This window comes from Oratosquilla oratoria, chromosome 9 (genome assembly GCF_046742065.1).
Source record: "Oratosquilla oratoria isolate Oo_2021 chromosome 9, ASM4674206v1, whole genome shotgun sequence".
In the NCBI taxonomy this organism is placed as follows: domain Eukaryota; kingdom Metazoa; phylum Arthropoda; class Malacostraca; order Stomatopoda; family Squillidae; genus Oratosquilla; species Oratosquilla oratoria.
Genome location: NC_134785.1, coordinates 50,112,665 through 50,127,555, shown reverse-complemented (window position 1 = coordinate 50,127,555; position 14,891 = coordinate 50,112,665). Strand labels below are relative to the sequence as shown.

The window sequence follows — 14,891 nt, the reverse complement described above, 5'->3', positions numbered from 1 at the left end:
CATTCATTATTTCCCCTGGAAATTAATACTTCAATTGACCATTTTTCCTCCCCTCCCTCCCTCCCACCCTCCCCCCATCTCTCGCTTACATCTCATCTCCATCCAAATTTTTCTATCTATCCTCCCCATCCCTTCCCTTCTCCCTCCCTCCCTCCCTCCCTCCCTCCCTCCCACCCTCTCCTCCTTTTCCCGTTCCTTTCCCACCATTCTCCCTCATTTCTCCCCTTTCTCCCCTCCTTCCCCATTTCCCCTCCCGTACACCTCTTACATGACCTACATATTCATCTTCTCCCACATACACATTCCCTCCCCCATCACCACACTCACCTTCTCCCCCACCACATACACACTCCTCCACCACCACACACTCCCTCTCCCCCACCACACACACTCTCCTCCACTACCACACACTCCCACCCCGGCCACCACACAAACTCTCCTTCCCCCACCACTCTGACCTGCTCCTGTCCCTATACTTTGCCAAAGTCCATCAATTCGTTTCAGGCGTGGGGTTCGTGGGGTCGAGGATAAGCCAACTGGTCTCGCCCTCTGTCGGTCGTGGTCTCTGTACGACTTCTATATCGAGAACGACTGCTGCTGCTGGAGGGTCGTGGCTATCCAAAGGTCGCTGGAAACGAACCCACCGCGTGACGAGGACTACCTCTGTCGCTACGAGGACGACCTCTATCGCCACGAGGACGACCTCTATCGCTACGAGGACGACCTTTGTCGCTACGAGGACGACCTCTATCGCTACGAGGACGACCTTTGTCGCTACGAGGACGACCTCGGTCGCTGCGAGGACGACCTCGGTCGCCACGAGGACGACCTCTATCGCTACGAGGACGACCTTTGTCGCTACGAGGACGACCTCTGGTCTCCTGCTGGTCATCCTGAAGGCGGACAGAGTCCGGGAGTGACTGGAATCTCGTCTGGTGAACGAGGATTTTTGTAAACAAAATCGCGGGCAAGCAATAGGACAGTATAAAACCTTTTAATGTACAACACACTGTTCCTTGCCTGGCTATCTTTCGAAACACGTACCCAAGTGCTCAATACTGTGCCTCAAGACCATGACGAAGAGAACATAGGATAAGCCATGACCTCTTGAAGTAGCACGTCGTTCCCGAGTATATATGTATACATATATATGTTGAAGAATGGACGACAAAACGAGAGGTAGGGTGGTGAGATAAACACCGAGAATCGTTCAAGTTTTATTTACTCACGTTTCGCTCTTAACAGAGCTTCTTCAGAGTTTATATACATGGTCAGGAAATCAACAATTTATACCTCGCAACATTCCGCGTTCCTTCCTTAACCCACCCCATCCCTCACTCTCGTACCCTTCAACTCCCGTAGGACCATCCAGCCGGACATTTTGGGCAGCTTAATTGTTCGGTTGGATGGTCCTACGGGAGTTGAAGGGTACGAAATGGAGGGATGGGGTGGGTTAAGGAAGGAACGCAGAATGATGCGAGGTATAAATTGTTGATTTCCTGACCATGTATGTACACTCTGAAGAAGCTCTGTTAAGAGCAAAACGTCAGTAATTAAAACTTCAACGATTCTCGGTGTTTATTTCACCACCTTACCACTCATACTCGTATACGTTCCACGACCGTGACAGACTTCGTACGAAAATCCACGCGCACTCACCGTGCCCTCCCTACCTTCAAGAAACCGCGCCTAATCAACCCCCCAAACCCCCCAAAATCCCCCCACCCGAAGTTCAAGACATCACTGGTAGTCTTCCTTCAGTCCCCGCCCCCCTCTAACTCCCCTTGGTCATTAGCTGAGCTGGCTTAGCCATTTTACCGAGAGCTGCTAGGATACGTGGAAACCCAATGCAAGGACTTTATGGACGGGATGGTAGTGGGCGCGTGGCAGTCATCAAGTCCCTAGCAGCTTTGCCCCCACTGCGGATGAGGATGTGGATGAGCGGGTTGGATGTGGATCAGGTGCAGGCCAAGCTCCTCCACTGTGCAGATTTCATCCACTTTCTGCACAGTCGTCCATCGACATACAAGCACTTTTGCACAACCCTGTACCCAAATCTACAATTCTTTTTTTTTTCGAATTTCCTTTTTTCGAACGCATGTTTTATTCTTCTCGTTCACACTGAAAGAACAGTTCCCTTTTTTGGCGTCCTCCCGTTACTAAAATTGACTATATATATAAATAAATCAATTACAAAGTTTTTTGTAATTTTTGTAATTTTTTGTAGTTCGCCACGCGTTTCGTTTTTTTTTTTTGTGATTTTGTTTTTTCTTTCCGTTTGGAGATCAAGTGTGCTTCTCACGGTTGTTCTCACTCCTCACCTTCGTTCTCTCACCATTCCTATCTCGCTCTCCCGCTCTCTCACTCTCGCGCTCTCACTCTCGCTCTCGATCACTCTCCCTCGCTCTCTTACCGACTTATTTTTTCTCTTGCTCTCTGTGTGTGTGTGTGGGTGTGTGTGTGTGTGTGTGTGTGTGTGTGTGTGTGTGTGTACGCGTGTGAATGTCTGATATCAATAATCTAGGATGTAATTCGGAGCAATGTTTGCATATCTGAAACTTTTTCTTCAGACATTTTTTCCTTTGATTCGTTGATCGTAGTGACTTTGAATTCACTTAAGCACAAAAACAATCCATCAGACACAAATGGTAGAAATATCAATCCATTTCGATTACATTTCTAATCACCTTACACTCCATGCGATCCACAAGACTCTTTTCAGTCTAACTGGTTCTCACGGCAGCTGGAGTCCCGTTTTCCGTTTTCTATGCATGTTTCTCAGCACTCCAGTTCCCATTTTCTATCATGCACGTGGAACTCGGTAGATAGTGTCGTGAGGGTCGATGTTATGTATTCAAAGTTCCTAAACAAAAATTCAGTACGCTGCCGCAGATAAAAACACAATGAAAAAGATACAGTCTGTTATTTGTGTTTGAGTTTATCGTTTGCGTGTTTGTTTGCGTGTGTTTTGTGTGTGGAGTGGTTTAGGGTCTGTGATTGTTTCGCTGGATTGTGTCGTTTAGTTTCGTGAAGATCATCAAACGTTACAAGTTTTGATAATTTGTCTTAGTGAATGATATGTAATATTGATTGTACTCGCGAGTTTCATTCACAAATGCAAATAAACACACACACACGAATTTAAGTGCAAACTAGACACTGCGAGATACAAAGACAGGACACTACGAGTATAGCTCCCCTTCCCGTAAGACACAACTAGGTAAATACAACTAGGTACACACACACATACACACACACACACACACACACACACACACACACACACACACACACACACACATACACACACACACGCATGCATGTACTCATACACACACGCACGCACACACACAAATAAAACGCATGTAGCACGTACATTGTCATTGTTTTTTTGTTTTTGTTTTTTTTTTCTTTTTTTTGTGGAGTGAGGAGATTTGGACTGTAAGAACAAAATAGCAAATATATTATTTTATCTAAGGCCCCCTCTCCCCCCCACCCCCATACACACTAAAAGTCTCTTATCTCTTCTCTGGTTACGGCAGAGTCACGGTAACTGTTATGGTCCTTCTGTTCATACGATCAATTATGAAACCTGACGGGACAAAAAGAAAAGACGACCTGTTTGTATTTGGTTGGCATGTCTGATGACGCTCGGCATGTGCTTGGCTTCCAAGAAGTTTTTTTCATCGTTCAAGTTCAGATCATGGGTGAATTTAAAAAGAACAGCATTTATTCAGAATTTTTTATCATTGTTTTAAGATCTTTAAGTTCTTAAGTTTAAGTTTTAAGTTAAATGTAAGAAAATATCGAGATTATTCAGGGGTGCCAACTGAAGAGGCCTGGTCGCTGGGCAAAGCGACGTTGTCGAAAGAATCCAGGAGGATGTCGCACTTTCCACGATTGCGCATGTAAAATGCCTGCTCCTTTTTCTACTTTTTTATCTTTTTAAATACAAACTCGACATTTCCCTTCCAGAAGACGGCACCCATGAAATATTTTATTTTAGCTAAGGCTAGATGGCTTTGTTCCTTAGATGAAAGGTGAGGGAGAAGTGGGTGTCGTCCAACGGAAGTGTCTAGTGGCCGGGAAACGTCGTCTCTGCTTCCCGGCCACATCCACGCTGGCCTCATTCCCTCCCGTAGCCTACAATCTTACACGGTCACTTTCCCCCCACACCATGCTCACGCTTTGCATATTCCTGAGTGTGACTACTAACATTGTACTATAGGCATTTTAAACTGGTTCTTTTAGATTTGTGTGTTTTGACTAACACAATTTACAGGATACTTAGAAGAAGCTCCTCAATATTGATGATTAAACAAAGGCAAATAACTTGAATCATATATGATAACTGTAGCACATGAACTAGGAAAAGTTCCCAACAGATCTTAAACTAATATAGAAAGTATAAAATTTGTGTAAAATTATGGAAGAAGAGGAGTCCTTTATACTACATTCATTGTTTCTAAACGCTCCATACGAACGCACAAGAACACATTGCTGATTTTTGTTAATGATAACTTACAATCATTTTGAACAGTTCGTATGTTGCTGTCACTTTGCACGGTAATGTATAATCGTTTTTCACGTTTTTATTTCGATTTTACAGCTGCAAGAGAAGTTGATTCGTGTTCAAGAAGAACTGCAGCAAGTCACACGACAGTACGAAGCCGAGATGCAAACTGTGACAGACGAACAAGAGGTGTGTAGTTGCTTATGATAACATCGCAGTAAAGAAGTCTGTGTCCGGATGACTAGATTCTTGACTTTGATTGTTGCATGCAAAGCACGTCATCTTTTTTTTCTTCCCACTTTCTGCACTCCCTTTTTTTTAATAGATGCAAAACTTTTGTTGAGGTATGAGGTTTTCTAAAAAAGAAAGAAAAGAATGCTGATTTGGTATTAAGTGCTCGCGTAAATAGATTTTTTTTCTGAAATGCTACGTAGCTGCAGTTCCAAATAAACCCTATCCCCAAGATAATATCGTATGAATTTAATAAACAGCTTCGGAGGTTGGCTCCCTATTTTCACACCATTTTCGTACGAAAGGTGTATATGCATGTGTGTGCGTGTGAGTGTGTGTGTGTATGTGTGTGTGAGTGTGTGTGCAGTGTGTGTGTGTATGTGTGTGTGAGTGTGTGTGCATGAGTGTGTGTGTGTATGTGTGTGTGCGCATATGTAAGTGTGTGTACAATAACGCGTGTGCATGTGTATACGTGCGTGTGTATGTGTGTGCGTGTATGTGTGCGTTTGTATGTGTGTGTGTGTGTTCGTGTGTATGTATGGGTGCGCATGTACGAGTATGTGTGTGTGTGTGCGCATGTATGTGTGTGTGTATGTATGTGTGCCTATGTACGTCTGTGTGTGTGTGTGTGTGTGTGTGTGTGTGTGTGCGCGCATGTATGTATGTGCGTGTGTATGTATGTGTGCGTGTGTATGTATGTGTACGTGTATATGTATGTGTACGTGTATATCGTATGTGTGTGTGTAGATATGTATGCTTGTATGTGTGCGTGTGTATGTATGTGCGTGTATATGTATGTGTGCATATGTGTGCGTGTATATATGTGTGTGTGTGTGTGTATATGTATGTGGGTGTATGTATGTGTGTAGAGGTACGTGTGCGTGTGTATGTATATGTGTATGTGTGTGTGCGTGAGTATATGTGTGCGTGTGTATGTGTGCATGTAAATGTCAGTGCGTGTGCGTGCGCATGCGTATAATCTAGATTTCGTCAATACTCGTCAACCTTAGAAACTACTAATTCTAAAACAATGCCTTGTCCCCGCAAATCTAGATGTCTTGGGTAGTAGAAATCCAAAGAAGGAAGGCATCATTTTGTAACTACTTGAAATACTTAGCATGTCATAAGAAAAAAAAAAAAAAAAAAAAAATATGGGGGGAGTCCCAATCTAGCCAACGCGGAAGTTATAGTTAACATAGGACGTAGAACTAGATCTATTGGCTGTTCTAGGATAGTAGGATAGTAGAACGCAACGCGATACCCAAAAGTAAAAATGCTCTTGCTACCGACTAGTTTATTTCGTTATCTAGGAATTGTCTAGTAAATTCTGTGATCCTGCTTTAGTAGATCAGAAACGCTTATTTTGTACCTTTCTAGAATTTCTAGATGAAAGTAGATAGGCAAATTTACCCTTGCAAGCTGACGTCATATTACCTATTTTTCCTAGAAATCTTACCATTTTCTAGATTATCCATTAATGCCCATGAAACATGTATTAAGTAATCTACCATAAAGATAAATCATATAAGAATTAAACTGAAACTGTACACTAATAAAGAGTAGACTTTGTTAAGAAAAAATTAAGACCAAAACTGTATAAGGAGTTGCAGATGTAGTGAAGTTTAAAAAAAAATGCATTGCCAGTTGAATTTGTTCTTGATGAACAAATGAACAAACTTACCTCAATATTGTTTTGCCCTGAACATGTGGATGATGTTCTTCACCATTCCTGTGAATCACCCTGACACCCTGACACTCAAAATCCTAAATGTTCTCACCTTTCTTAATGCATCCTAAACCCTTAGGTCCATCCTTCGTCCTCAGACCAAAAAAAATTGTCGTACTCGATCCTCACTAATCCTTGACAAAATCCTAACTGATACTTTTTATAAACTAGAGGTTCACAGCGCAACTCTTAAACACCACTGATCTTAAAATTTCCTACAAATCCATTCCAAATTCCCTCCAAAGTCTTAGTCAACCAACTCCAAATTCCCTCCAAAATGTTGGCTGGCCAATTCCATATTCCCTCCAAATCATTGACTAATCCATTCCAAATTTCCCCCAAAATGTTGGCCAGCCAATTCCAAATTCACTCAAAAATTTTGGCCAACCAACTCCAAATTCCCTCATAAATCGTGGCCAGCCAACTCCAAATTCCCTCTAAATTCCATGATCAGGCCAATCCAAAATTCCTCGAAAAATCCAGTCCAGAGGACCCTCAAAGTCCTTGACCAGCCCAATTCAAATTTCATATGACCAAAAAGTCTTAGAGTCCAGACCAAAAGGGCTTTAGACCCAGACCAAGTTCCTGAGGTCCAGAGAAAGAGATCCGACCCAGATTTAAGAATTCCTCAACCCCAGATCAAAAAAATTCTCGGCCCCAAATCCAAAAAGTCCTCAATTCCAGATCCAAAAAGTCCTCATCCTCAACACCAGATCCAAAAATCCCCAACCCAGACATAAGAATACTCAATCCCAGATCCAAAAACCCTCAATCCCAGCTCTAAAAAGTCCTCAACCCCAGATCCAAAAAAGTCCTCAACCCCAGATCCAAAAAGTCCTCAACCCCAGATCCAAAAAGTCCTCAACCCCAGATCCAAAAAGTCTTCAATCCCAAATCCAAAAAAGTCCTCAAACCCAAATCTAAAAAGTCGTCATCCTCAGATCCAAAAGGTCCTCAACCCCAGATCCAAAAAAGTCCTCAGTCTCAGACCCAAAAAGATCTAAATACCAGACCAAAAAAAATCTCAACCCAAGCATAAAAGTCCTCAACCCCATGTCCAAAAAGTCCTCAATCCCGGATCCAAAAGCTCCTCAATCCCATTACAAAAAGTCCTCAATCCAAAAACTCCTCAACCCCATTACAAAAAGTCCTCAATCCAAGAAGTCCTCAACCCAGACTAAGAATTCCTCAATCCCCGACGCAAAAAACTCCTCAATCCCATTACAAAAAGTCCCCAATCCAAGAAGTCCTCAACCCAGACCAAAAACTCCTCAACCCCGGATCCAAAAAACCTCCTGCTACCCGGACCGACCTCCCCCCCGCCCCCGCCCCCGCCCCGCCCTCAAGTGTCCAGACTCGCGACCGCCGAGTCAGTCAGCCCCCCACGTTACCCTCGAGTCCCAACACTATCCCTAAGTGCAACAGTCATCCCCCGGCAGGACGACACGGCCGAGCGAACTTCGGAAACCAGTTCGGGTTCGGAAACTTCCCTCCTTGGATGCTCCTCCTCGACCACCCAGCAACCCACAGCAGCACACCAGCACCCTCTACGGCACCACCTCCACCTCAACCTCCAACCTCTCGAGGATCAGCAGCAGCAGCAGTCATCGACGTCTCCCTTGTGCAGGCGACATGAGGCTCTCACGTCCAAGGTTCAAGCGCTCAAAACTGAATTTGCGGAATTACTCTCTGAGATACGAAGGAGGAAGAGTTTGGTGGATGGAGCCGCTCTCCCCATCGCTCCGGAGGTGGGTCGTGTTAGCTGATAAGGGACACATCTCATCACCTTACAGGACTCTTGCTCGTCGAGACAGAATGTTTTCTTTCGGTTTTATTTTTCCCGTAAGGTTGTCGTGTCGATGTGGAGAGGGTTCATGATGAAGATTTTCTTTGTTCTTTGTTCTTTATATTCATTTTCTTTCTTCCTTATTCTTTGTTCTTCTTTTTTTTTTCTTATGCCTTTTTATTTCCACCTTCGACTCGATGACTTGTTTTACAGATCTTGTTCTAGCTGACACCAATTGTTGACTGATGCATTTGCTAAACACGAGATTCAGAGGTGCCAGGCGACCTTAGAGCACACACAAATGACTTAGGCAATAACCCTCAAAAGTGGTTTTTTTTTTTTTAGCTGAAGCTTACACCACGAACATGCTATATAGTGTCTGCTGACACAACAGAGAATATTTGTCTGTCTCAGTGACGGAGCTCGCCGGCCTTAATTGTCTGTACAAGACAAACACGAAGAACGCTTTGCTGGTTCGTCCTCTGCAGACAAGGGAAGTGAGTTTGTTACAAAGACAAACATCCACGCTCATGTCCGCAGACATTGTAGGATGTTCTTGTGACCGAGGCTTCAGAATCAAGGATGTGGATGGAAAGTGGATGAATGTGTGGAGACTAATCCAAGAGCTTTTTTGAAGAGCTCTTCATCCTGGAAGATTGTATTAAGTAACGACTTCCCACACACACGACAAAAAAAAAAGAAAAAAAAATCGTAGGAAGGTTATCAGGTGTCTCCGTCATTACAATCTTGTTATACCTCACCAAGGATTGTTGTCATTATCATTACTACAATAAGTATCATTATCATAATCATGGTAAATGATCATTAACCCCATATTACACACACACACACACACACACACACACACACACACACACACACACATACACACCTACACACGCACGCACACGCACGTGTATATATATATATTATATATATATACATATATATGCACATATAGGTCCTTTTCCCCCTTAAAGGAGGGTGGTCGAATCAAGGCATGAATCCATTTCATGTAGTATGAAGACTTCTGTGATAATTATTAACTTCATCATTTTTATCATATCTTAATTTTCATCCGTTGTTATCATGTCATTGCCATGTATTACATTACAAAAATCATTATAGATTGTAATAGAAATTATTTCTATTTTCTTTTTCATGAATACTGTGACCTTTTCTGTTGGCCTATATTTCTTTAAAGACCATAATTCATTCTAATCATCGATATTGTCTGTATGTTTTATATTGTTTTTGTTTTATTGCCGTGATCATTATGTTTACACACACGCACATACATACACACATACACACGCATACACACACACACACACACACACACATTTGGACGAAGAAAGTATTAAAAAAAATATTGGTCACTCTGATAAGGCCTAGACATATGCGGCGACATTGTGTTCACCGCGTACCAAAAAGAATATAAAGAAAATAGAAAGAATCCAGAGAGCAGCCACAAAAATAACGCCTGTACTTGCAAACTTGTCATATGAGGAGAGATTGGCTAAACTAGAGTTACCGACTCTGGAGCAAAGAAGAGAGAGAGGTGACTTACTGACCATCTACAGAATCATGAAGGCCACAGAAATACTCGATAGAGAGGACGTGTTAAATTGGGACAAGAGATGCACAAGAGGACATGGAAAGAAAATAAAAAAACATATCTACAGAAGAGATCTGAATAAAAACAGTTTTCCATAGAGTGGTGGACACTTGGAACAAACTGGACAAAAAATGGTGTGCGCAAAAACCATTCGTGTGTTTAAGAGCAAACTAGACATTACGAGATACAAAGGCGGGACACTACGAGCGTAGCTCCCCTTCCCGCAAAATACAACTAGGTAAACACACACACACACACACACACACACACACACACACACACACACACACACACACACACACACACACACACACACACACACACACATACGCATGCATACGCATACGGACACAGATACACCCGCACACATACGCATGTACACACAAATGCATACAACCACGTTCACACATATACACTTACACATACACTTACACACACTAACGACTCTAAGCGCAGTATCGCTGCGCTTCGAGTCGTTACTCCAACTCTCGTGGGCGGGGAGTTGGGTGTGTGTGTGCGTGTAAGGTCAAAGCATTACCATAGATCGGTCATACGAGCTCTGAGCTCTCTTCCGGTAGGGAAATAACTGTCGATCACGAGTCCAACACGTGATCCAAAGACCAAAGGTGAATCACACCCTTGTATACGTAAACACATACTCTCCAGAGGAGTGGAAAAAAGGCATACGAGATGTCTATGGTCCTCTTAGAATCCTCGGTTGTATTACGCATCACTGACAAAGGCGAGGTCATGCGGGGTCATGACGTCATTCCAACCATTTGATGTCTGTTGACAAGGAAACAGGCCCTTCTCGTGTCTGACAAAACCCTGGGGCCTACCCCTCATTAAACAAAAAAAAAAAAAATTGAGCACTGAAAGAAATGTGTTGAAAATGGTGATATGTTGGGTGTTTTCCCGTTCACGAAAGTTTTTTTTTTTTTTACTAACCAGCCACAACTGTTGCAACAATTAACACGTTTGCAATCCCACCACTGTACTACATTTAGTCTTTTTTTTTTTGCATAACTAATACATTGCTGTTATAGTTTCTGTACTAATGCATTACTACTACTACACTGTATTTTTCTGTCTGTATGTTTTCCCTTTTACTTTCCGTTTTTATCATTATAGTTTGAATTTCCTCACAAAAGTAGACTTTCACCGATTTCATCACTAACTTCCGTAAGTATGTTCTCACCCAGTGAAATCATCATATTTTAAGTTTCAACCATACGAAATACAATCGCGAGCAGAAGTTTTGACCTATGCTATAGTTTTCGCAACGTCAATATGATTTTTTTTATCGAGTACATGAATTTTTTTTCCTATGTAGTATTTAATTTGTAATTATGTCATTTTCTCGAATAGGTAAAAAAGATCGTTCGAGAACTTGAATTTTGTGTCATACAAAACTCTGGGTGAGTCAAAGATTTTGCTCCAAACTGTACATTGACTTAAAGATACGCATCCTTATCGTTATCAATTCCAGATGAATTTACCTTATTCTTTTCAGAGACTGCTCCATGATTCGTGTTGATCTATACCAAAAACACACTGTGATATAATGTAATTATCAATGTACTGTATATATGTATAAATATACAGTAGTGCTTCGGATCTTGTTTCTGAAGTATAAACACCTTTGATATAGGTTTGGAATATTCTGTAGCACGATAACAGAATCTAACCCAAACCATGTTAAATAGACACGATCATAGACACATGAATTCCTAAAACCTAGACCAATAAGGGTAGTCATTTTGTACAGCACTATTTAGAATGCCAACCACAGAGTAGCTATAGTATTCACAATTGTATAAATTATTTTTTAAATTTTTTGTACATCATAATTGTTCCTTACACTATATTCTAAGGATATGTTAGGGAAATTAATTTTCTTTCTATTCCATCATAACTATTGAAATAAAGACCATGAAAATTGTCATTCTTCAGGATTATGTTCATTGTTGATTTCGTTCTTAATTAGCATATTTGTTGTTGCATTTATGTTGTGTGTATGCGTGTGTGTGCGTGTAGATGAGTATGTGTCCATGTATGTGTATGTATGTGTGTACAGCATATGCATGTACAAGCATATACGGGAAGAGATGTGTTAAAATAAGTACTGCCTACGCTGAGGATGGGTCTCGCTACCTTGGCTTGGGAGTGAAAGAGTTGTCATCCTGACTGCACAGACTACAAGGCTTTAATATTGCTCAGTAATCCAACCAAAGTCTTTAGTTCCCTTATGGTATGAATATGCGAGTCATTTACGCCGTAGATGAATTACACTTTACACCCAAGCCCACGTGACTGCCACTTGCCCTGGCTGTGTGAGGACATTGTGAGAGTGAGGACTGGTTGCAGTTAAGCGTCCTCTGGGGTACGCTCCTCGTTACCTCCTTATTCGAAGTCTGAAAATGACGTGAAAGGAGACAAGGGCACCTCTGGTTTGTTCCTTACTGTTCCTCGTCATTGCTTAAAGAAACATTGACGGGCAGGAAAATGATTACTCGTAGATATGGTTCCACCATGGTATGAAAATAAAGATGCAATTTGTCAGCTTCGAGTCCACTGCATAACCGCCTATTTATCCCCTTGCCAGTAGCTGAATCTCTAAACCAAGATTTGTTGACAGGAATGAGACGTGTGTTGACCTTACGGGTTTCATCAGTCCAGCTTCTCAGTTGCAGACAACGCCAAGAAGACGCGTTATCATTTTAGATGAAGGGAAAGTACAGACGCTGAAAATAGCGAAAGTGACGAATTAATAACGTAGTGTAATTACTGAGGTCTCAAAGAGTAATTGTAGGCGTTCAGGTCTCGTCTGGGATCTCTGTCATGCTGTATGGATGAGAGACGTGGACCTCGGTATGACCTTGCAGGGTCATTTGGACACCAACTGAGCATAGAACCAGGAAAAGCTCTCTTAAACAGAGGTGAACCAAGTAGCTTGCCTGATCGCTGCGTGCCAGCTGAGGGAGTGTGATAATCACTAATCACTAAACTAGTGCAGACATGTGAGATAGAAAGGATCATGTGTGGGGATGTGTTGGGTGTCTTCTTGGGAGATTGCCATATATAACGCCTCTCCCCTTCGAGGATTAGAAGGGGAGGTATGCCCGTGTGTATGCTTGGATGTATGCCTGGATATGTGTGTGTGTTTGTGTTTATACATGTATGCATGTTTGTATACATTAATGTTTGTTTACATGAATAGAATCGCCAGTGACGGCGATGTCAATCAAATAATTCCGACAATTGTACCCCCGAACTCGAACCCGAGACTTGCGGGGTGGCAGGTCGTTGCAACGACCTTCCACCGCGCAAGTCTCGGGTTCGAGTCCGGAGACAACTGTCGGAATTATTTGTTCACATGTTTATGTAACGGGATGTACGTGTCCCGTCCTTTGTACTGATGATCCCTCGGGCCTTCTTCCAGCAGGACGACGAGGCGGATGGGGTCATTCGTCGGCCCCGCAAGAGGACGTTGTCTGCCGTCTCCCTTAGGTCTTCAGTGTCCCGCGAGCTTTCGTCCTGCACCGCCCGACCACTCGCTACGCCCACGCCCACGCCCACCAACCCCACACCGCCCCCAATCTTCCCATCTGTTGCCCCTACCCCCGCCACAACCAGCCGGGCAACGTCAACGCATGACTTCGACGTGGAAATGACTTCCACTTCGGACGACACGTGACACAGTGTCATGTCACACGAAGGCTGGGACTCGGACCCTGACCCGGAGTGGATGGTGACCTGACACGACGCTGGCTGTACTTCGGGAGGCGAAGCGGAGGAACTCGAATTGGAACTTTTGTCGTGTGACCGAGAATGCTGAACGTTCAGTTGTCGAGTGTAAACATTTAAATATTGGTTGCGATGAATGATGCCAGCGTTGTTGTTTTTTGTTCATCATTATTTGAAACTAAAGCTTTGTCTTTAATTTGCAAAAGACCAATACATTTATTTTGTTTGGGGTGACCTTGAATTTAACCACAATGTAAAAAAAAAAGTGGCCTCATCTTTAGCCAAAGATAAAGGTCCCAGTGGAATCCGTTTTCTCTAAAAGTGTTAATCAGAGAAAACGAAAATATTGGTTAGATTATAGGGATAGCCTTGAAATATTTGCATCGAACAACTGTGAATACATCACTGATGATTCTTTCATCTTTGTGTCTCGATTATTTCATTATAATGTAACCATTGACGACTCAAGTTTCACAGACGAAAAACCCGCAACCCCAAGACGGATGGCAACGATCCTCGCCACTCCCTTACCATAGATCTCTCTATTAAGAAACATTGGACTCTTGTCTGTTGTTTATCGTGGTGTCATTTGTAAACCACCAGCCTGGGGACAAAACGCCAGCCCCTCGGGGCTGCAACTCTAGATGGTGGTGGGATAGGAGGGGGAGATGTTGAAGATAGGTAGAAGGGAGATGATCCTCTCCGAGGTCAGTCTCGTAGGGCCATTACGAGCAGGTGCCTGTCAGTGGTCCTGTATGTAATACACAGTGGGACCTATAGCCGAGTACCTATACGTGATATAGACCTGAAAAGTGGACATTTCTCTCTCCTCTTTCTTCTCTCTCTCTTCTCTCTCCTCTTCTTTCTTCTCTTCTCTCCTCTCTTCTCTCTCTTCTTTCTTCTCTCCTCTAATCTCTCTTCTCTCCTCTTCTCTCTCCTCTCTTTCTCTCTCCTCTCTCTCTCTCTCCTCTCTCTCTCTCTCTCTCTCTTCTGCTCTCTCTCTCTCTCTCTCTCTCTCTCTCTCTCTCTCTCTCTCTTTAACGTTTGGAGGGCTAGCAACCGGCGACTAATCTGTACCACTTTCAGCTGGCGACAGAAAATATCCACATGAAAGCAAAACAACAGTTCAAAGTTTCTTTCCAGAGAGATCTATAGGCGGGCACCCAGGACCGTTGCCAGTCAATGTGGGGCCGCGGGTTTCGCCTCGGTGAAACTGGAGGGAACAATTAATTAATCAAAATAATCGTATGTGGAATTGAAAACTTGATGA

General features: G+C 43.0%; 1 protein-coding gene across 1 annotated transcript in view; it reads left to right on the top strand.

Moving 5' to 3' along the window:
* The window catches only part of LOC143028391 (uncharacterized), a 284,461-nt gene extending 269,909 nt beyond the window's left edge, over nt 1-14,552 (top strand). The window contains exons 8-11 of the mRNA XM_076190387.1: nt 4,610-4,702; nt 7,910-8,218; nt 11,006-11,056; nt 13,317-14,552. Of these exons, the coding sequence (XP_076046502.1) occupies nt 4,610-4,702; nt 7,910-8,218; nt 11,006-11,056; nt 13,317-13,571 (708 nt within the window). The 3' untranslated portion in view covers nt 13,572-14,552. The remainder of the gene's footprint in view (nt 1-4,609; nt 4,703-7,909; nt 8,219-11,005; nt 11,057-13,316) is intronic.
* Nucleotides 14,553-14,891: the final 339 nt, after the last annotated feature.